At 47.6% G+C, this 25,235-nt stretch overlaps 1 protein-coding gene across 1 annotated transcript in view; it reads right to left on the bottom strand.

Annotated features, from left to right (window-relative positions):
* The window catches only part of LOC124128223 (probable asparagine--tRNA ligase, mitochondrial), a 35,559-nt gene that overhangs the window by 7,256 nt on the left and 3,068 nt on the right, over positions 1 to 25,235 (bottom strand). Inside the window, exons 2-10 of the mRNA XM_046491597.2 lie at positions 24,362 to 24,471; positions 18,376 to 18,496; positions 17,977 to 18,117; positions 17,066 to 17,146; positions 14,869 to 14,984; positions 8,547 to 8,679; positions 5,056 to 5,157; positions 4,361 to 4,398; positions 3,510 to 3,573 (exon numbers count right to left, since the gene is read on the bottom strand). Coding sequence (XP_046347553.1) covers positions 3,510 to 3,573; positions 4,361 to 4,398; positions 5,056 to 5,157; positions 8,547 to 8,679; positions 14,869 to 14,984; positions 17,066 to 17,146; positions 17,977 to 18,117; positions 18,376 to 18,496; positions 24,362 to 24,471 — 906 coding nt within the window. The remainder of the gene's footprint in view (positions 1 to 3,509; positions 3,574 to 4,360; positions 4,399 to 5,055; positions 5,158 to 8,546; positions 8,680 to 14,868; positions 14,985 to 17,065; positions 17,147 to 17,976; positions 18,118 to 18,375; positions 18,497 to 24,361; positions 24,472 to 25,235) is intronic.

Below are 25,235 nucleotides of genomic sequence, written 5' to 3' on the forward strand. Positions count from 1 at the left end.
CTCACTGACAACAGTGATACGATGGATGATACATCTACGTGGGAGACTCACAGACAGCAGAGATACGATGGATGCTACTTCTATGTGGGAGTCTCACAGACAGCAGAGATACGATGGATGCTACTTCTATGTGGGAGTCTCACAGACAGCAGAGATGCGATGGATGCTACTTCTATGTGGGAGACTCACAGACAGCCGAGATACGATGGATGCTACTTCTACATGGGAGACTCACTGACAGACAGCAGAGATGTGATGGATGCTACTTCTACATGGGAGACTGACAGATAGCAGTGATACGATGGATGCTACTTCTACATGGGAGACTGACAGATAGCAGAGATGCGATGGATGCTACTTCTACATGGGAGACTCACTGACAGCCGAGATACGATGGATGCTACTTCTATGTGGGAGACTCACAGACAGCAGTGATACGATGGATGATACTTCTACATGGGAGACTGACAGACAGCAGTGATACGATGGATGCTACTTCTACATGGGAGACTCACTGACAGACAGCAGTGATACGATGGATGCTACTTCTACATGGGAGACTCACTGACAGCAGTGATACGATGGATGATACATCTACGTGGGAGACTGACAGACAGCAGAGATACGATGGATGCTACTTCTACATGGGAGACTCACTGACAGCAGAGATGCGATGGATGCTACTTCTACATGGGAGACTGACTGACAGCAGTGATACGATGGATGATACATCTACATGGGAGACTGACAGACAGTAGAGATGCGATGGATGCTAATTCTATGTGGGAGACTCACCGACAGCCGAGATGTGATGGATGATACTTCTACTTAAAAGACTGACAGCCAGCAGTGATATGATGGATGATACATCTACGTGGGAGACTGACAGACAGCAGAGAAACAATGGATGCTACTTCTATGTGGGAGACTCACTGACAGCCAAGATGCGATGGATGCTACTTCTACAAGGGAGACTGACAGACAGCAGAGATACGATGGATGATACTTCTACTTAAAAGACTGACAGATAGCAGTGATACGATGGATGCTGCTTCTACTTAAAAGAATGACAGACAGCAGTGATACGATGGATGCTACTTCTATGTGGGAGACTCACAGACAGCAGAGATACGATGGATGCTGCTTCTATGTGGGAGACTCACAGACAGCAGAGATACGATGGATGCTACTTCTATGTGGGAGACTCATAGACAGCAGAGATACGATGGATGATACTTCTACTTAAAAGACTGACAGATAGCAGTGATACGATGGATGCTGCTTCTACTTAAAAGAATGACAGACAGCAGTGATACGATGGATGCTACTTCTATGTGGGAGACTCACAGACAGCAGAGATACGATGGATGCTGCTTCTATGTGGGAGACTCACAGACAGCAGAGATACGATGGATGCTACTTCTATGTGGGAGACTCACAGACAGCAGTGATACGATGGATGCTACTTCTACATGGGAGACTGACTGACAGCAGTGATACGATGGATGATACATCTACATGGGAGACTGACAGACAGCCGAGATGCGATGGATGCTACTTCTATGTGGGAGACCCACAGACAGCCGAGATGCGATGGATGCTACTTCTACTTAAAAGACTGACAGGCAGCAGTGATACGATGGATGATACATCTACGTGGGAGACTCACAGGCAGCAGAGATGTGATGGATGATACTTCTACGTGGGAGACTCACAGGCAGCAGAGATGCGATGGATGCTACTTCTACATGGGAGACTGACAGACAGCAGAGATGCGATGGATGATACTTCTATGTGGGAGACTCACAGACAGCAGAGATACGATGGATGCTACTTCTACATGGGAGACTGACAGACAGCAGAGATGCGATGGATGATACTTCTACTTAAAAGACTGACAGACAGCAGAGATACAACGGATGATACTTCTACATGGGAGACTCACAGACAGCAGAGATACGATGGATGCTACTTCTATGTGGGAGACTGACTGACAGCAGTGATACGATGGATGATACATCTACATGGGAGACTGACAGACAGCCGAGATGCAATGGATGCTACTTCTATGTGGGAGACCCACAGACAGCCGAGATGCGATGGATGCTACTTCTACTTAAAAGACTGACAGACAGCAGTGATAAGATGGATGCTACTTCTATGTGGGAGACTCACAGACAGCAGAGATACGATGGATGCTGCTTCTATGTGGGAGACTCACAGACAGCAGAGATACGATGGATGCTACTTCTATGTGGGAGACTCACAGACAGCAGTGATACGATGGATGCTACTTCTACATGGGAGACTGACTGACAGCAGTGATACGATGGATGATACATCTACATGGGAGACTGACAGACAGCCGAGATGCGATGGATGCTACTTCTATGTGGGAGACCCACAGACAGCCGAGATGCGATGGATGCTACTTCTACTTAAAAGACTGACAGGCAGCAGTGATACGATGGATGATACATCTACGTGGGAGACTCACAGGCAGCAGAGATGTGATGGATGCTACTTCTACATGGGAGACTGACAGACAGCAGAGATGCGATGGATGATACTTCTATGTGGGAGACTCACAGACAGCAGAGATACGATGGATGCTACTTCTACATGGGAGACTGACAGACAGCAGAGATGCGATGGATGATACTTCTACTTAAAAGACTGACAGACAGCAGAGATACAATGGATGCTACTTCTATGTGGGAGACTCACAGGCAGCAGAGATACGATGGATGCTACTTCTACAAGGGAGACTGACAGACAGCAGAGATGCGATGGATGATACTTCTACTTAAAAGACTGACAGGAAGCAGAGATACGATGGATGCTACTTCTATGTGGGAGACTCACAGACAGCAGAGATACGATGGATGATACTTCTACATGGGAGACTCACAGGCAGCAGAGATGCAATGGATGCTACTTCTACATGGGAGACTGACAGACAGCAGAGATGCGATGGATGATACTTCTATGTGGGAGACTCACAGACAGCAGAGATACGATGGATGCTACTTCTACATGGGAGACTGACAGACAGACGAGATGCGATGGATGATACTTCTACTTAAAAGACTGACAGACAGCAGAGATACAATGGATGCTACTTCTATGTGGGAGACTCACAGGCAGCAGAGATACGATGGATGCTACTTCTACAAGGGAGACTGACAGACAGCAGAGATGCGATGGATGATAATTCTACTTAAAAGACTGACAGACAGCAGAGATACGATGGATGCTACTTCTATGTGGGAGACCCACAGACAGCAGAGATGTGATGGATGATACTTCTACTTAAAAGACTGACAGATAGCAGTGATACGATGGATGCTGCTTCTATGTGGGAGACTGACAGACAGCAGAGATGTGATGGATGCTACTTCTATGTGGGAGACCCACAGACAGCAGAGATACGATGGATGATACTTCTACTTAAAAGACTGACAGACAGCAGAGATACGATGGATGCTACTTCTACATGGGAGACTCACCTGCACCTTAAACTGGAAGTTGTTATTGGCATGTAGGAGAGAAATGGCTTCAGTGTAGGTGATCCTGGAACAGTTTGATGTGATACAATTGTAGGGCAAGAAGGATAATAGTAGACAAGTTCCATCAGAAAACTATACACAAGAAAAGAGGGAATGAACTGTGGAGTTGATGTTGTGGGTCTCTATTTACGAAGAGTTGATGTTCTGAAGGTTGTGGGTGTCTATTTATGTGGAGTTGATGTTGTTCTGAAGGTTGTGGGTCTCTATTTAAGTGGAGTTGATGTTGTTCTGGAGGTTGCGGATGTCTATTTATGTGGAGTTGATGTTGTTCTGAAGGTTGTGGGTCTCTATTTATGTGGAGTTGATGTCCTGAAGGTTGCGGGTGTCTATTTATGTGGAGTTGATGTTGTTCTGAAGGTTGCGGGTGTCTATTTATGTGGAGTTGATGTTGTTCTGAAGGTTGCGGGTGTCTATTTATGTAGAGTTGATGTTGTTCTGAAGGTTGTGGGTCTCTATTTATGTGGAGTTGATGTTCTGAAGGTTGCGGGTGTCTATTTATGTAGAGTTGATGTTGTTCTGAAGGTTTGCGGGTGTCTATTTATGTAGAGTTGATGTTGTTCTGAAGGTTGCGGGTCTCTATTTATGTGGAGTTGATGTTGTTCTGAAGGTTGCGGGTGTCTATTTATGTAGAGTTGATGTTGTTCTGAAGGTTGTGGGTCTTTATTTATGTAGAGTTGATGTTGTTCTGAAGGTTGTGGGTCTTTATTTATGTAGAGTTGATGTTGTTCTGAAGGTTGTGGGTCTTTATTTATGTAGAGTTGATGTTGGTCTGAAAGTTGCAGTGCTCTCACCGCTTGAACTGCTGTGTTGCCATTGCCTCCACAGTCTCCTACAACAAGACAGGAACCCAGTGTTACTTCCACTTCGCAATACTAAGATTATCCCATGAATTATATCTCCATTCTATTAGGATAAATACCCTGGACCAACTGGCCACCAAAGATTGTTTGGGAATTGACGTCAAGATCTCCATCTCTCCTTTCACAGAAGTACAGTATGTCACTTGCTTGTGGGCCAGAAATCATCAACACCCCAAAATGCCTTTACTGAACTTTAGTTAAGAATGGATCTACATTCAATATTGTAGCCTCATCAGAGCAAGCCCTCAATGTATTTAATCCAATCATAAGTTAGGCATGAAAAGATGATAGGGGGAGTCCTTATGTTAAAACATGTTACAATAGGTGTATTAGAGACGCCACACAAAAGTGCGATGGTGACATTCAGCTTGGTATAACAGGACAGTGTGACCTAAACATACATGCTATTCAGCTTAGTATGCCAGGACAGTGTGACCTAAACATACATGCAATTCAGCTTAGTATGACAGGACAGTGTGACCTAAACATACATGCTATTCAGCTTGGTATAACAGGACAGTGTGACCTAAACATACATGCTATTCAGCTTGGTATAACAGGTCGGCATGACCTAAACATACATGCTATGCCGGTGTGACCTAAACTTTCCACATACTGCTACTTGCCCTTTGCTTCTCGGCGCCTGTATTCTGCAGGTAGTAATGAACATCTTCCTGAGCTGACTCCATCACTGTCTGCGTCGTCGTCCTCACCATCTCCTCCATCACCTGAAATATGTTTTGTTTTGTTTGTTGTTTAACGCCAAACTCAGCAATATTCCAACCATATGACGGCGGTCTGTAAATAATTGAGTCTGGACCAGACAATCCAGTGATTGACATCATGAGCATCGATCCACGCAATTGGGATACAATTACATGCATCAACAAGTCAGCGAGCCTAACCACCTGATCCCTTTAGTCCCCTCTTATGACAAGCATAGTTGCGAGTTACGGCAAAAATGGGTTGCTGAAGACTTATTCTACCCCAGATCTTCAAGGGTCCTGAAATATGTACACCTTATCAGTAGACATACACACTATCAGACAGCGTTGTAGCTCACCTGCTCCATGTCCTTCATGAGTAGGTATACATGTACACTATATATACACCTATTTACAGTGTTGTAGCTTACCTGCTCCTTGTCCGTCATCTGTAGGTATGTACACTATATATACACCTAGTTACAGTGTTGTAGCTTACCTGCTCCATGTCCTTCATCTATAGGTATGTACACTATATATATACACCTAGTTACAGTGTTGTAGCTCACCTGCTCCATGTCCTTCATCTGTAGATATGTACACCAAATATCCACCTAGTTACAGCTTTGTAGCTTTCCATGCTGCATGCCCTTTATCTGTAGGTATGTACACTATATATACACCTAGTTACAGTGTTGTAGCTCACCTGCTCCATGTCCTTCATCTATAGGTATGTACACTATATATACACCTAGTTACAGTGTTGTAGCTCACCTGCTCCATGTCCTTCATCTGTAGGTATGTACACTAAATATCCACCTAGTTACAGCATTGTAGCTTACCTGCTGCATGCCCTTTATCTATAGGTATGTACACTATATATACACCTAGTTACAGCATTGTAGCTCACCTGCTCCATGTCCTTCATGTGCAGGTATACATGTAAACTATATATACACCTATTTACAGTGTTGTAGCTCACCTGCTCCATGTCCTTCATCTGTAGGTATGTACACTTTATATACACCTAGTTACAGTGTTGTAGCTCACCTGCTCCATGTCCTTCATGTGCAGGTATACATGTACACTATATATACACCTATTTACAGTGTTGTAGCTCACCTGCTCCATGTCCTTCATCTATAGGTATGTACACTACATATACACCTAGTTACAGTGTTGTAGCTCACCTCCTCCTTGTCCGTCATCCGTAGGTATGTACACTATATATACACCTATTTACAGTGTTGTAGCTTACCTGATCCGTGTCCTTCATCTGTAGGTATATACACTATATATACCTAGTTACAGTGTTGTAGCTCACCTGCTCCTTGTCCGTCATCTGTAGGTATGTACACTATATATATACACCTATTTACAGTGTTGTAGCTTACCTGCTCCGTGTCCTTCATCTGTAGGTATATACACTATATATCCACCTAGTTACAGCATTGTAGCTTACCTGCTGCATGCCCTTTATCTGTAGGTATGTACACTAAATATCCACCTAGTTACAGCATTGTAGCTTACCTGCTGCATGCCCTTTATCTATAGGTATGTACACTATATATACACCTAGTTACAGCATTGTAGCTCACCTGCTCCATGTCCTTCATGTGCAGGTATACATGTACACTATATATACACCTATTTACAGTGTTGTAGCTCACCTGCTCCATGTCCTTCATCTATAGGTATGTACACTACATATACACCTAGTTAGTGTTGTAGCTCACCTGCTCCTTGTCCGTCATCCGTAGGTATGTACACTATATATACACCTATTTACAGTGTTGTAGCTTACCTGATCCGTGTCCTTCATCTGTAGGTATATACACTATATATACCTAGTTACAGTGTTGTAGCTCACCTGCTCCTTGTCCGTCATCTGTAGGTATGTACACTATATATATACACCTATTTACAGTGTTGTAGCTTACCTGCTCCGTGTCCTTCATCTGTAGGTATATACACTATATATACCTAGTTACAGTGTTGTAGCTCACCTGCTCCTGGTCCATCATGTGTAGGTATGTACACTATATATACACCTACAGTGTTGTAGCTCACCTGCTCCTTGTCCGTCATCTGTAGATATGTACACTATATATACACCTAGTTACAGTGTTGTAGCTCACCTGCTCCTTGTCCGTCATCTGTAGGTATGTACACTATATATACACCTATTTACAGTGTTGTAGCTTACCTGATCCGTGTCCTTCATCTGTAGGTATATACACTATATATACCTAGTTACAGTGTTGTAGCTCACCTGCTCCTGGTCCATCATCTGTAGGTATGTACACTAAATATACACCTTGTTACAGTGTTGTAGCTTACCTGCTTCATGTCCTTCATCTATAGGTATGTACACTACATATACACCTAGAACAGTGTTGTAGCTCACCTGCTCCATGTCCTTCATTTATAGGTATGTACACTATATATATACACCTAGTTACAGTGTAGTAGCTCACCTGCTCCATGTCCTTCATCTGTAGATATGTACACTAAATATCCACCTAGTTACAGCATTGTAGCTTACCTGCTGCATGCCCTTTATCTGTAGGTATGTACACTATATATACACCTAGTTACAGCATTGTAGCTCACCTGCTCCATGTCCTTCATCTATAGGTATGTACACTATAAATACACCTAGTTACAGTCTTGTAGCTCACCTGCTCCATGTCCTTCATCTGCTGCATGCCCTCTATCTGTAGGCATGTACACTATTTTATACACCTAGTTACAGTGTTGTAGCTTACCTGCTCCTTGTCCGTCATCTGTAGGTATGTACACTATATATATACACCTATTTACAGTGTTGTAGCTTACCTGCTCCGTGTCCTTCATCTGTAGGTATATACACTATATATACCTAGTTACAGTGTTGTAGCTCACCTGGTCCTGGTCCATCATGTGTAGGTATGTACACTATATATACACCTACAGTGTTGTAGCTCACCTGCTCCTTGTCCGTCATCTGTAGGTATGTACACTATATATACACCTAGTTACAGTGTTGTAGCTCACCTGCTCCTTGTCCTTCATCTGTAGGTATGTGAGTGAGTGAGTGAGTTTGGTTTTACGCCGCTTTTAGCAATATTCCAGCAATATCACGGCGGGGGACACCAGAAATGGGCTTCACACATTGTACCCATGTCGGGAATCGAACCCGGGTCTTCGGCGTGAAGAGCGAACGCTTTAACCACTAGGCTACCCGACCGCCCCTCTGTAGGTATGTACACAATATATACACCTATTTACAGTGTTGTAGCTTACCTGATCCGTGTCCTTCATCTGTAGGTATATACACTATATATACCTAGTTACAGTGTTGTAGCTCACCTGCTCCATCATCTGTAGGTATGTACACTAAATATACACCTTGTTACAGTGTTGTAACTTACCTGCATGATATCCTCCAAGGTGTCTGTGAACACCAACTCAGCTTCGATCATGTAGAATTCACACAAATGGTGGCGTCCACGTGAGTTTTCTGCTCTGAACGTTGGACCAAACGTGTAAACTCTGGAAAAGCCCCTGTGATGAACACAAGGAAACACAAAGTTCAAACATTCTATATTCCTGTATGAATACACATCAGCACTCAGCTAGTAAGTACATAGACAATATTTGTTTGTTTCCTTGTTTTTGTAATGCCGCACTCAGCAATATTCCCTAATGTAAATAATCAAGTCTGGACCAGACAATCCAGTGATGGACATCATGAGCATCAATCCAAGTCAGCTAGCCTGAACACCCGATCCAAACAGTCGCCTCTTACAACAAGCAAATTTTGTAGAATTTTCCTATTCGGAATATTCTATAAGTAATACGTTACCACTGTTATACCGAGGCTGTTGTCTCCCACAACTGCTGCTATAGCGAAATCTACCACAGAGATCTCAATTACCTCATGCAGCACGTGCGTAGCCACCTAGCTGCCATGTGACACCCTTCACTCTTGTCTCCTGCGAGAGCAAGTGCTCGGGGGACGGACGGGCGGGCAGCAGCCCAGTGGTAACGTATTACTTATAGAATATTCCGAATAGGAAAATTCTACAAATTACATTAAGTAATACGTTACCACTGTTATACCGAGGCTGACTACCACAGTAGGCGGTGGGGAGCACCTACAACCCGAATCCTGACTGCTAGCGTTCCTTCCGACCAGCGGAAGTAAACACCAAGGCGGAAGCACTCGATGCGCATGCACCTAGCTAGGCGTTACCCTATAGGAATACCAAAGCACTGTCAAGCGCATACCGTAAGGCTCAATCGTCAATGCCAAAACGATTGGTGACTCCAAACGGCCCCACTGGATAGGTATTTCATCGCCGCAGCGGATGAGAACACTGTATCCGCGTGAGCTAAATCTTAGATCAGGTTAAACAGTCGAAAAGAGGGAAATTAATTTCCTTCAGACCGTATATCCCAGAGCAAGCCTACTTTAAGTATGCATTAGGCGCGTGACCTAATTCCAGTATTCGTAAGCATGTATCGCAAGGTTGGAATACACGACAGACAATTAAATGCATAATTGTCAAAATACAAATAAGGACAAAACACACAAAAAGCCGCCTCACCTGTGGTGTGAGTGCGCTGGTTTGCAGGACCCCCACTCCTGTACCCACGGCGTGGGAACATTGGAGACGACCCAGATTGACCACCGTGCAAGGACTGACGACTGCGGAGTTTGGAATTGCGCTGGACACACCCCCTAGATGACCGCTTGTGCCGCGATCAGCGGCCCAAGACGGTGCACCCCCTCCACGTCTTCATCAGAAACCTTTCTGAGGTAATGATTGGCAAAAACCGAGTCAGAACGCCAGTAACAACCTCGTAATATTCTGTGAACAGAGATATTCATGTGTAGGGCAAATGTTGCCGCTAGCGCCCTGATCTCGTGCGGGTTTGACCCCGCTACCGGTAACCCCCGAGACCGGTTCGCCAGATTGATGACAGAACAAGGCCACAACGCAATCGAGTTGCGAGTTATGTCAACCGTGCGATTAGGGTTACACGATATGAACAGACGGTCACGCCCTTGTCTACGTTCATTCGAAGCCTTAAGATAATACTTAAGGACCCTAACCGGACACAGCGCTCTGTCCTCAGTATCAGCAGGATGTAAGATTTCTTTGAGGGATCTTACAGTGAATTCTCTCTCCGTTTGCCCGACTCTCTGATTCTTGGCGACGAAGCCCATGAGCAGGCCCAGGCGGACCGCTCCTTCATCACCCCTATCGAATCGTACCTTGGCGACATCGAGTGCATGAATTTCGGATACACGTGCCGCTGTGGCAAAGGAGAGGAGAAATGCTGTTTTCCAAGTCACATGCCGGAACGAAGCACTATGCAAGGGTTCATACGGAGCTTCTGTAAGTGATTGCAACACTAGGGAAAGATCCCAGGCCGGTGCCCGAAGGCGGCCCTTCTTAAGATCGTGCTGTTTGAAACCCTTGATAATACCCCGTATCACCGGCTCTTTGGAGAGACTGGTACCCATAGCAACGTCCCGTACCGTAGCAACGGACGAGACATAGTTGGCAATGGAACCCCCGGAGAGTTTCCGGGTCTCTCGCAAGTGAGACATGAAACGAGCAATATCCTGCACAGATACCTTATCTGGCGAATGAATGTGATGTTTACAACACCACTTCGTGAAAATAACCCAACGTGCATTATACACCTTCTGGGTAGAATCACGATGCATACTAACGTATGCCTGAGACGCCCGGCGAGAAAAACCTTTACTCCTCAGACGCTCGGTGACAACACCCACGCGTGCAGATTGAACTGCCCTGCGTTTGGATGAAGCTGACGGGTGTGAGGGTGGATCAAGAGATCCGGTCTCACAGGCAGTGGGAGTGGCGACTGCGTGACCTGGGTCAGCAAGTCGGGGTACCACGATCTGTTTGGCCACATGGGCGCGATCAGTAACATTCGACAGCGAACTCCTCGAAGCCGGCTTAGAATGTGTGGTATCAACGCTGTCCGCGGGTAAGCATAAGCGTCCAAGCCCGTCCAGTCTAACGCGAGAGCATCGTGATCGATGGCCCTCGGGTCCGGGACTGGTGATACAAACAACGGGAGTTGATTGTTGAACCGTGTTGCGAACAGGTCAACCATCGGACGACCCAAACGTTCGCACAGCCACTGAAACACTACTGGGTTCAGCATCCACTTTGTGGGGCTCGGATCCTGAGGCCTTGATAGAGCATCGGCCAGTACGTTCCGCACACCTGGGATGTGACGGGCGCCTATCTGGCACGGGACACTGTCCACCAGAGCGTAAAACTCGAACGTGAGATCGAGTAGAGAGTGACTGTGGGTTCCCCCCAGTTTGTTCACATAGGACACTACCGTCGTGTTGTCGGTCGCCAGCATGAGCCGGGCGTCGACGAGACGATGCTTCCAGTGATTGACTGCGTTGATCACTGCCTTGAACTCGAGACAATTGATGTGAAGACCTAGTTCGTCTACGCACCACAGCCCCGAGCTCACCTCCCCCTCTAGATGGGCGCCCCAGCCCACTAGAGAGGCGTCTGTATACAGGTTCAACGTGGCCCGGTAGGGCCGCAAAGAGACTCCTGATAAGACATTGTAAGGGAGCGTCCACCACTCCAGATGCGGTCGGAGCCGATCCGGGAGGGCGACGGTCGCACTGTTCACCTCCGTTGCTAACAACTGGATTAAAAACCGTTGCAGCGGGCGGAGTTGGAGACGACCCCGTACGGTGCAGTCCTGGGGTGATACAAGTAGCCCTAACAGCTGTTCCCAAAAGTGAACAGTCTGTTGCACCGCTAAGACTTTGGCAATCATCGCCTGAATTTTGTGCCACCGGTCTGGGGGGACAAAGAGGCGATGGGACACCGTGTTGAACCGACCTCCGATGAACTGCAAGTTCTGAGAAGGGGTTAACTCGCTCTTGGGGAGATTGACAATCCACCCCAATTGCTCCAAGAGCCGACGTGCGAAAACGAGATGGCGTGACAGGGTGTCCGTCATTCGATTTGCTACTAGCGAGTCGTCCAGGTACGCGAAGTACCGGACACCCCTCCTGTGGAGGAACCCCACTATGGGGGTGGTTAACCGGGTGAACAGCCAGGGAGCGGATGAAAGACCGAATGGGAGTACAACCCACTCGTAGTGCCTGCCTTGAAAGACAAACCTGAGATACTTGTGATGATCCGAGTGAATCGGAACATGCAGATAAGCATCCTTCAGGTCGATCGAAGCTAGCCAGTCGGCCGGCATGATCAGTGCTTTCAGGTCCGTCAAGCTCAACATTCTGAACTTGGGCGGTTTCGGCACTGTCCTTCTTGGGAACGAGAAATATCCTGGAGTAAAACCCCGGTGTTATTTCTGGTAGAGCTAACTCCCGAACTGCCCTCTTCTCCACCAACCTGCCGATGGCATCGGCGAGGAAGGGAAGATCGGTTTCCGAATAGAAACCTGCCGACGGGGCAACGGTGAGCGGCGGATTCGCTTTGAGATCGAGCCGATAGCCGTACCGAATCGTGTTGACCACCCACGGGTCGTCCAACACTTGTTCCCAATTCTCCCAGTAAGTCTGGAGTCTGGCTTCCACTGGGGAAAGAGAGGGGGGCCGGACGGGCTGCGGCAGGCGCAACTGTCCAGGGCCAAGTGACTCGGGTTCGCCTACGGGCCAACCGAAGTTGGCGCTGTCGGCATACGAACCCCTCCAATGAGAGTCACCTGGAGGGGCCCTTGCCGTCCTTAGACGACTTGGGCTTCCCCCAGTTCCCCTTCTTCCCGCGAAAGGGCTGCTGAGAACCCTTACCGGAGCCCTCAGAGCGGGGCTTCTTCCCGGAGGAAGAAGGACCCGACCCCTTAGGCCTGCCGGACGCAGCATCCTGGGGCGCGCTCCGCTTCGGAGCGGCACCCAGGCGCCTATGCAAGGACCCCACAAGATCCAGTGTGTGCCGAGAGGCCTCGGCAGACACAGCGGCCTGTTGTTCCTTCAGAACCCCAGGGATCTTGTTATTAAACAGGGTCCGAGCAGACCAAGGCTGCGAAAGGAGCACCTCCTGATTAGCAGCGTCCAACCCTGAAGCAACCAGATACGACTGGCGCCGAAGAAAATGGCACGTGCCGGAAACAAAGGCCGAAGCCCCGGCAACGTACTCCAGGGAAGCATTCAAACCGAGCAAGCAGTTGTAAATGCGCTGGTCTCGGTCCGTGGGAGAAACTTCGACCAGACTGGCCGCTGCAGCCAGGTATGTGTCTCCGTGAGACATTGCCAGCATGGAGTGTCGAGCGAGGGTGTCCAGCTGTTGCAAGGTACCTTGTGGTACCGTGGCAACCGGTGGGGCACGGACCCCCAAACGCTCAACATGGGCTTCCGCAGAAGGACCAGCCTCGGGAAAGGCAAGGTCATGTACTGGGAAAGACCCTTTTCTCCACGACGGGGGAGGTAACGGGAGACCCCGACCGGAGGCAGCCGTGAAGGCCTTCTCCAAAGAAGGCTTAATCCCGCGCAGCAAGGTTGATGCCGGGAAAGCCTTGTCGGACTTCTCGTCGTATACCTCGGAGGAACCCACGGAACCGTGGATTCCCCGCGGTATCGGCAGGGGCTTTGGCATGTCCTCGAAGAGGTCATACACCATGGCAACGCGGTCCTTAACCGATAGCGGAAGCAACGGTTCGGGGGAAGGACCGGTAACCACGGCAGCCGCCGCCGTACCGGTGGACCCCGCGTCCGAACCCGCGGCCACCGAAGAGGCCGGGGACGGAACAGCCAGCGGCCTATCTTGCGATAAGGCCGCCAGCTTGGAGTCCACAAGTTTCGACAATAATGCGGCGACGGAATCCCCAGACAGCCCGAGGGCCGCAAGGGGATCCGCCGCAGCCGAGGAGGTGGTACCCGCACGGGGACCCCGACCAGACGAACCGGCCACCACAGGGGTGGAGACGGACTGTACGTACAGCCGGTACCGCTCAAACTCCGCAGGCCCCAGACCTTCGCACAGGGTACACCGGGTGTCCCCGCAAGGAACCCTGCACCGCGGGAAAATGATCGTGGGGATCCCGGGATGACAAAAACTTTCTGCACACCCCACAACTCCGAGGAGCAGGGGTAGAGGGGGTGGATACTGGGGACATATCCATGTCAGACATTGTTTGCTATAAACAAAGAACAAAACATGGTTACAACGCACGCACCACAACGATTCACAAACGAGCATTTTCACAAGAAAATAAACGAGCAATGTGAACATATAACATACACATATAACTTTTATTAAAGAAATAAGTTATGTTAACCCCCAAAACATACAAGAACAGGGGAAACATAAAACACAACGTGCATACGCGAACCCCGCAAGTATATAGAAAAAAGGGCGGGAAAAATTTTCCGTTTGGCGGGAAAATTATAACCAAGCGTAGCTACCGCAACGCCCCATAAAAGCACAGTTTATTAGAGAATAAACTATAATAAATATCACCAAATCTTCAAGGAACGCTTCAGCAGGAGAAAACACGTCTTGCTAAGCAGACGAAGGAGACAAGAGTGAAGGGTGTCACATGGCAGCTAGGTGGCTACGCACGTGCTGCATGAGGTAATTGAGATCTCTGTGGTAGATTTCGCTATAGCAGCAGTTGTGGGAGACAACAGCCTCGGTATAACAGTGGTAACGTATTACTTAATGTAATTTGGAAACATAGACAATTCAAAGGCCGGATACATTCAATGTGACTCACCCTGACATCACCTCCAGGTGCAGCTGGCCAGATACGTTCAAGTATGTTGGACATTTAAAGAAGTGATTGGCCTCACGGTCTCCTTCCACTGGTTGTGTCAGCTGAGAGTTGGCAGGCTGTGAACAAGGGAAGAACAACCCCACTCACAGGCTGCTCGACACATTTCAATCACTGTCATCAGCTGCTTACAGGCATTACATTACAATCAGTATCGTATAGTATATCACATTTACATATATAGGATATAACATGACCTTCAATTTCATATCAGATTTATGTGCCAAGTGATATAATTTTCAGTATTTCTTTCAAACTTAACACTTACTTCCACGTAGAATACCTCCCTTGACTGATGTCTTGACTGATGTAGGGTTAATACTTACTTCCACATGGAAGACCTCCCTTGTCTGATGTAGGGTTAACACTTCCATGTGGAAGACTTCCATTGTCTGCTGTAGGGTTAACACTTACTTCCACTTGGAAGACCGCCCTTGTCTGCTGTAGGGTTAACACTTCCATGTGGAAGACCTCCCTTGTCTGCTGTCTGGTTAACACTTACTTCCACGTGGAATACCTCCCTTGACTGATATAGGGTTAACGCTTACTTCTACATTGAAGACCTCACTTGGCTGCTGTAGGGTTAACACTTACTTTCACGTGGAAGACCTCCCATGTCTGATGTATGGTTAACACTTCCACGTGGAAGACTGCCCTTGTCTGCTGTAGGGTTAACACTTACTTCCATGGGGAAGACCTCCATTGTCTGCTGTAGGGTTAACACTTGCTTCCATGGGGAATACCTCCCTTGTCTGATGTAGGGTTAACACTTACTTCCATGGGGAAGACCTCCATTGTCTGCTATAGGGTTAACACTTACTTCCACGTGGAATACCTCCCTTGACTGATGTAGGGTTAACACTTGCTTCCGCGTGGACGACTGCCCTTGTCTGCTGTAGGGTTAACACTTACTTCCACGTGGAAGACCTCCCTTGTCTTATGTAGGGTTAACACTTACTTCCACGTGGAAGACCTTCCTTGACTGATGAAGGGTTAACACTTACTTCCATGGGGAAGACCTCCATTGTCTGCTGTAGGGTTAACACTTACTTCCACATGGAAGACCTCCCTAGTCTGATGTAGGGTTAACACTTGCTTCCACGTGGAAGACCTCCCTTGTCTTATGTAGGGTTAACACTTACTTCCACGTGGAAGACCTCCCTTGTCTGATGTAGGGTTAACACTTACTTCCACGTGGAAGACCTCCCTTGTCTTATGTAGGGTTAACACTTCCACGTGGAAGACCTCCCTTGTCTGATGTAGGGTTAACACCTCCATGTGGAAGACCTCCCTTGTCTGCTGTAGGGTTAACACTTACTTCCATGTGGAAGACCTCCCTTGTCTGCTGTAGGGTTAACACTTGCTTCCACGTGGAAGACTGCCCTTGTCTGCTGTAGGGTTAACACTTACTTCCACGTGGAAGACCTCCCTTGTCTTATGTAGGGTTAACCCTTCCATGTGGAAGACCTCCATTGTCTGCTGTAGGTTCAACACTTACTTCCACATAAAAGACCTCCCTAGTCTGATGTAGGGTTAACACTTGCTTCCACGTGGAAGACCTCCCTTGTCTGCTGTAGGGTTAACACTTCCACGTGGAAGACCTCCCTTGACTGATGTAGGATTAACGCTTACTTCTTCATGGAAGACCTCCCTTGACTGATGTATGGTTGACACTTCCACGTGGAAGACTGCCCTTGTCTGCTGTAGGGTTAACATTTACTTACTTCCATGTGGAAGACTGCCCTTGTCAGCTGTAGGGTTAACACTTACTTTCCATGTGGAAGACCTCCCTTGACTGATGTAGGGTTAACACTTACTTCCACGTGGAAGACCTTCATTGTCTGCTGTAGGGTTAACACTTACTTCCACGTGGAAGACCTCCCTTGTCTTATGTAGGGTTAACACTTACTTCCAACTGGAATACATCCCTTGTCTGATGTAGGGTTAACACTTACTTCCACGTGGAAGACCTCCATTGTCTGCTGTAGGGTTAACACTTACTTCCACGTGGAAGACCTCCCTAGTCTGATGTAGGGGTTAACACTTGCTTCCATGTGGAAGACTGCCCTTGTCTGCTGTAGGGTTAACACTTACTTCCCTGTGGAAGACTGCCCTTGGCTGCTGTAGGGTTAACACTTACTTCCACGCAGAAGACCTCGCCTGCTCCCTCACAGTCACTGGATGTCAAGATGGGCGTGTGGATCTGACAGAAGCCATTTTCCTGAAACAGTACGATAGAGTAACTGGTTTAGGGTGGACTATGAGAGTGTAGGGTCCAAAGAACTTACTGGAATAGGGCCCAAAAGATAAGGGCAGGATCCATGAGACTCTGATGGTGTAGGGTCCAAAAGACTGGCCTAGGTTATGATCCAAGGGACTGCGCAACAGTTGGGTCCAAGAGAGTCAAGGTTAGGGTCCAAAAGACTGGCCTAGGTTATGATCCAAGGGACTGCGCAACAGTTGGGTCCAAGAGAGTCAAGGTTAGGGTCCAAAAGACTGGCCTAGGTTAGGATCAAAGGGACTGGGCTACAGTCGGGTACAAGAGAGTCAAGGTTAGGGTCCAAAAGACTGGCCTAGGTTAGGATCAAAGGGACTGGGCTACAGTCGGGTCCAAGAGAGTCAAGGTTAGGGTCCAAAAGACTGGCCTAGGTTAGGATCAAAGGGACTGGGCTACAGTCGGGTCCAAGAGAGTCATGGTTAGGGTCCAAAAGACTGGCCTAGGTTAGGATCAAAGGGACTGGGCTACAGTCGGGTCCAAGAGAGTCATGGTTAGGGTCCAAAAGACTGGCCTAGGTTAGGATCAAAGGGACTGGGCTACAGTCGGGTACAAGAGAGTCAAGGTTAGGGTCCAAAAGACTGGCCTAGGTTAGGATCCAAGGGACTGCGCAACAGTCGGGTCCAAGAGAGTCAAGGTTAGGGTCCAAAAGACTGGCCTAGGTTAGGATCCAAGGGACTGGGCTACAGTCAGTTCGAAGAGAGTCGTTCAAATGAGCTTGTGGACAAAGCATAGGGCAAGAATTTGAACCTAGAGACATAGAATATGATGTTTACCTGGAAGTATTTGTGGAAGGCCATGGTGGCTTGACTCCTGATCCTCAACAATGAACTGAAGGTGTTTGTGCGTGGTCGGAGATGGGGATATGTGCGGATGTAATCTGCAGAGTGCTTCTTCCTCGCTTTGAAGGGAAATTCCTACAACATTCAAAACAAAGGTAACTAAAGGACAACAGAGACATGTGCCTGTCAACACAACACCCTATAAATTAAAGGAGGACGTTAGGGAGTCACACAACTGATGAAGCTACGACCATCGTAAGTCTGTGTCAGTATACCTAGGTCTGGTCAGATACCAGTGATGTGGGTCACCAGGTCAAGTCCTTGGTTTCAGAAAACTTGCAAAGAAGAAACACAAGTGTCAGATATGTAGTCAAAGTGGGAGAAGATTCTTACCACAGGATCACAAGGTCCCAAAACTTGCAGTCTGTGTGCTGCCACCTCCACCATCTGCCCTGGATGTGAGCTCTCAACCAGTCTGCCCTCCACGGACACACAGCACCCATAGGTCACATCACTGCAACGACACACGTGACATCACTGCAACAACACACATAACAACACACACACACCATGCACCTGACACACCCACTGACACACCCACATCATATACCATGTATCTCCACCATCTGCCCTCCACGGACACACAGCACCCATAGGTCACATCACTGCAACAACACATGAAACACCACTGCAACAACACATGTAACATCACTGCAACAACACATGTAACATCACTGCAACAACACATGTTAAACCACTGCAACAACACATGTAACATCACTGCAACAACACATGTTAAACCACTGCAACAACACATGTAACACCACTGCAACAACACATGTTAAACCACTGCAACAACACATGTAACATCACTGCAACAACACATGTAACACCACTGCAACAACACATGTAACATCACTGCAACAACACATGTAACACCACTGCAACAACACATGTAACATTGCTGCAACAACACATGTAACACCACTGCAACAACACATGTAACATTGCTGCAACAACACATGTAACACCGCTGCAACAACACATGTAACATTGCTGCAACAGCACATGTGACATCACTGCAACAACACATGTAACATTGCTGCAACAACACATGTAACATTGCTGCAACAGCACATGTGACATCACTGTGACATCACTGCAACAACACACATAACAACACACACACACCATGTACCATGCATCTCCACCATCTGCCCTGTGTGTGAGCTCTCAACCAGTCTGCCCTCCACGGACACACAGCACCCATAGGTCACATCACTGCAACAACACATGTAACACCACTGCAACAACACACATAACACACACACACCATGCACCTGACACACCCACTGACACACCCACATCATGTACCATGTATCTCCACCATCTGCCCTCCACGGACACACAGCACCCATAGGTCACATCACTGCAACAACACATGTAACACCACTGCAACAACACATGTAACACCACTGCAACAACACATGTAACATCACTGCAACAACACATGAAACACCACTGCAACAACACATGTAACATCACTGCAACAACACATGAAACACCACTGCAACAACACATGTAACACCACTGCAACAACACATGTAACATCACTGCAACAACACATGTAACACCACTGCAACAACACATGTAACACCACTGCAACAACACATGTAACATCGCTGCAACAACACATGTAACACCACTGCAACAACACATGTAACATTGCTGCAACAACACATGTAACACCACTGCAACAACACATGTAACATTGCTGCAACAGCACATGTGACATCACTGCAACAACACACATAACAACACACACACACCATGTACCATGCATCTCCACCATCTGCCCTGTGTGTGAGCTCTCAACCAGTCTGCCCTCCACGGACACACAGCACCCATAGGTCACATCACTGCAACAACACATGTAACATCACTGCAACAACACATGTAACACCACTACAACAACACATGTAACACCACTGCAACACCACACGTGACATCACTGCAACAACACATGTAACACCACTGCAACACCACACATAACAACACACACACACACCATGTACCTGACACACCCACTTCATGCACCTGACACACCCACTGACACACCCACATCATGTACCATGTATCTCCACCATCTGCCCTGTCTGTTAGCTCTCAACCAGACTGCCCTCCATGGACACATGTAACAATGCTGCAACAACACATGGAACACCACTGTAACAACACATTAACATCGGTGCTACAACACAGGTAACACCACTGCAACAACACATTACCATTGCTGCAACAACACATATAACAACAGACGTAACACCACATGTAACATTGCTGCAACAAAACATGTGACAACACATGTGACATCACTGCAACAACACATGTAACATCACTGCAACAACACATGTATAATCGTTGCAACAACACATGAAACACCACTGCAACAACACATGTAACATCGCTGCAACAACACACAAAACACCACTGTAACAACACATGTAACATCGCTACAACAACACACAAACACCATGTACCTGACACACCCACTTAATGCACCTAACACAGCCACTTCATATATCTGCCACACCCACTTCATGTACCCGACACCAACTTCATGTACCAGACACACCCACTCCATGTACCATACACACCCACTCCATGTACCAGACACACCCACTCACACACCCACTTCATGTACCCGACACCAACTTCATGCACTTAACACACCCACTTCATGCACCTGACACATCCCACTGACACACCCACTTCATGTACCCGACACCAACTTCATGCACTTGACACACCCACTTGATGCACCTGACACACCCACTTCATGTACCTGACAACCCCACTTCATGCACCAGACACATCAACTGACACACCCACTGCATTCACCTGACACACTCACTGCATTTACCTGACACACCCACTTTATGGACCTGACACACCCACTTCATGCACCTGACACACCCACTGACACACCCACTTCATTCACCTGACACACTCACTGCATTTACCTGACACACCCACTGATACACTCACTTCATGCACCTGACACACCCACTGACACACCCACTTCATTCACCTGACACACTCACTGCATGTACCTGACACACCCACTGATACACTCACTTCATGCACCTGACACACCCACTGACACACTGACCCACTGACACATCAACTGACACCCGCACTTCATGCACATGACTCCCCCACTTCATGCACCTGACACACCCACTGGTACACCCACTTCATTCACCTGACACATCAACTGGCACCCCAATTTCATGTACCTGACACACCAACTGATACACTCACTTCATGCACCAGACACATCAACTGACACACCCACTTCATTCACCTGACACCCCCACTTCATGCACCTGACACATCAACTGACAACCCCATTTCATGCACCTGACGTCCCCACTTCATGCACCAGACACATCAACTGACACACCCACTTCATTCACCTGACACACCCACTGACACACCAACTTCATTCACCTGACACACTCACTGCATGTACCTGACACGCCCACTTCATTCACCTGACACACTCACTTCATGCACCTGACACACCCACTGACCCACCAACTTCATTCACCTGACACACTCACTTCATGCACCGGACACACCCACTGACACACCCACTTCATTCACCTGACACACTAACTTCATGTACCTGACTCACCCACTGACCCACCCACTTCATGCACCTGACACACTGACTTCATGTACCTGACATACCCACTTCATTCACCTGACACACCCACTGACCCACCCACTTCATGTACCTGACACACCCACTGACCAACCCACTTCATGCACCTGACTCACCCACTGACCCACCCACTTCATGTACCTGACTCACCCACTGACCCACCCACTTCATGCACCTGACACACTGACTTCATGTACCTGACACACCCACTGACCCACCCACTTCATTCACCTGACACACTCACTTCATGCACCTGACACACCCACTGACCCACCAACTTCATTCACCTGACACACTCACTTCATGCACCGGACACACCCACTGACACACCCACTTCATTCACCTGACACACTAACTTCATGTACCTGACTCACCCACTGACCCACCCACTTCATTCACCTGACACACTCACTTCATGCACCTGACACACCCACTGACCCACCAACTTCATTCACCTGACACACTCACTTCATGCACCGGACACACCCACTGACACACCCACTTCATTCACCTGACACACTCACTTCATGTACCTGACTCACCCACTGACCCACCCACTTCATTCACCTGACACACTCACTTCATGTACCTGACACACCCACTGATACACTCACTTCATGCACCTGACACACCCACTGACACACCCACTGACACACCCACTTCATTCACCTGACACACCCACTTCATTCACCTGACACACTCACATCATTCACCTGACACACTCACTTCATGCACCTGACACATCAACTGGCACCCCCATTTCATGCACCTGACACACCCACTTCATGCACCTGACACCCCCACTTCATGCATCTGACACATCAACTAAAAACCCCATTTCATGCACCTGACGTCCCCACTTCATGCACCTGACACACACACTGACACACCCACTTCATGCACCTGACACACTCACTGCATGTACCTGACACTCCCGCTTCATTCACCTGACACACTCACTGCATGCACCTGACACACCCACTTCATGCACCTGACACACCCACTGACACACAAACTTCATTCACCTGACACACTCACTGCATGTACCTGACACCCCCACTTCATTCACCTGACACACTCACTTCATGCACCTGACACACCCACTGACCCACCAACTTCATTCACCTGACACACTCACTTCATGCACCGGACACACCCACTGACCCACCCACTTCATTCACCTGACACACTCACTTCATGCACCTGACACACCCACTGATACACCCACTTCATTCACCAGACCCACTCACTTCATGTACCTGACACACCCACTGATACACTAACTTCATGCACCTGACACACTCACTTCATGCACCTGACACACCCACTGATACACTCACTTTATGTACCTGACCCACTCACTTCATGCACCTTACACACCTACTTCATGCACTTGACACACCCACTGATCAGGGTTTCAGATGGCCCTCGGTCACCAGTCATAGACCGATAAACTTTCTATTTGACCGATGGTTTGTTTAAGTTGTCAGACTTTTGACCGATAGAAATGCTAAGCAAGGCATCACACGTGTCATAATTTCATGATTAAATAGTAAATAGTAAGGATTATTTTGGAGCCATCGATTTTGCCAATCGAGACTCAGTTTTCCTTGTGTCTGGGGGATGGGGGGGTGAAGTTGATGGCAGTATTGCTCCCAGACCCGGTGGGTAGCTGGGTGTGCGGAAGCTATGCCCGACTTTTTAAAAGTACTGATTTAACTTCGAAATTTTACTGCATCCGGCATCTTTGTTTAAGTGACCTATTGACTTTTGCCACTGACTTATTAATTTCTTCGGTCCAAGTCATTGACCTGTATACAGCTTTTTGTGTCAAAATCACTGCTGATACACTAACTTCATGTACCTGACCCACCCACTTCATGCACCTGACACACCCACTGATACACTCACTTCATGTACCTGACACACCCACTGACCCACCCACTTCATTTACCTGACCCACTCACTTCATTCACCTGACCCACTCACTTCATGTACCTGACACACCCACTGACCCACCCACTTCATTCACCTGACACACCCACTTCATGCACCTGACACACCCACTGATACACTCACTTCATGTACCTGACACACTCACTTCATGCACCTGACACACCCACTGATACACTCACTTCATGTACCTGACACACTCACTTCATGCACCTGACACACCCACTGATACACTCACTTCATGTACCTGACACACCCACTGACCCACCCACTTCATTCACCTGACACACTCACTTCATTCACCTGACCCACTCACTTCATGTACCTGACACACCCACTGACCCACCCACTTCATTCACCTGACACACCCACTTCATGCACCTGACACACCCACTGATACACTCACTTCATGTACCTGACACACTCACTTCATGCACCTGACACACCCACTGATACACTCACTTCATGTACCTGACACACCCACTGATACACTCACTTCATGTACCTGACACACTCACTTCATGCACCTGACACACCCACTGATACACTCACTTCATGCACCTGACACACCCACTGATACACTCACTTCATTTACCTGACACACCCACTTCATGCACCTTACACACCCACTTCATGCACTTGACACACCCATATATTACAAACATATATCAAAGGGACCTTTATAACAGCACAAACCTGCCACAAAGACTTGGATCTGCCACAACCTGGAGTGGTTTGACACAGGAGCCATCTGAGACATGCAAGAAGATGACATCACGATGTCCACGTAGTGCTCGGACCCATCCCTGAAACATATCTCACAGGGTAAGTGTTCAACTTCACCTTTTCAGACTTATCATTTCTTTCTGGAAATACTTAGCATGACACACGGTTGCATCTAACTTACCACACCTTATTTAGGTAAATCAAAAATGATTCTTTAACATTAAGATAACATCTACTAGTCCTGTGAACATATGTCATAAGCGAACGTTTTTTCATGACAGGCAGCAGTCTTACAGCTGTCATCATGGCATCAATCTGGCCCAATTTAAACCAGTGGAGTACGTTGGTTCAACATCACTTTGAACAGTATTCCTGTTATATTATGGCGTGTCATCTTAATATCATGATATAACATTTATACTAAGTTAAGCAGAAGCGGTTTGACCCTCATACCAAGCAGGCCTCTCTCCCACAGCCCAGAGGGTTGTACCGACTCTTTGTGGCACCCTCAGCTATATTCTAAGATATTGTAAATTGTTCATTGTTAATTGTTCTTGTAAATAAAATTGTGATTGGTCTCCTGTGATTCCGGCTCTTTGCTGACTAATTCCCCCAAGAAAACCAGCACGCCATTTGCATGATTTGGAAGGTTTTGTTCATCCGAACAGAACCATAATATTGATGTGAGAGGAAAGACCATAGTGATGCAGGTCTTAGAAGTTTACCACTTTGGTAAAACCCATGAGCACAGGTTTGGTGTTGACAAACCAAGACACAAAACTGGGGCTAAAGCACGATCATGTTTCTGGCATGCCCCAGGGATGCAACTCTGCACAGCAAATTG

Source organism: Haliotis rufescens, unplaced genomic scaffold (assembly GCF_023055435.1).
Source record: "Haliotis rufescens isolate VD_foot unplaced genomic scaffold, xgHalRufe1.0.p SCAF_35, whole genome shotgun sequence".
Taxonomy (NCBI): domain Eukaryota; kingdom Metazoa; phylum Mollusca; class Gastropoda; order Lepetellida; family Haliotidae; genus Haliotis; species Haliotis rufescens.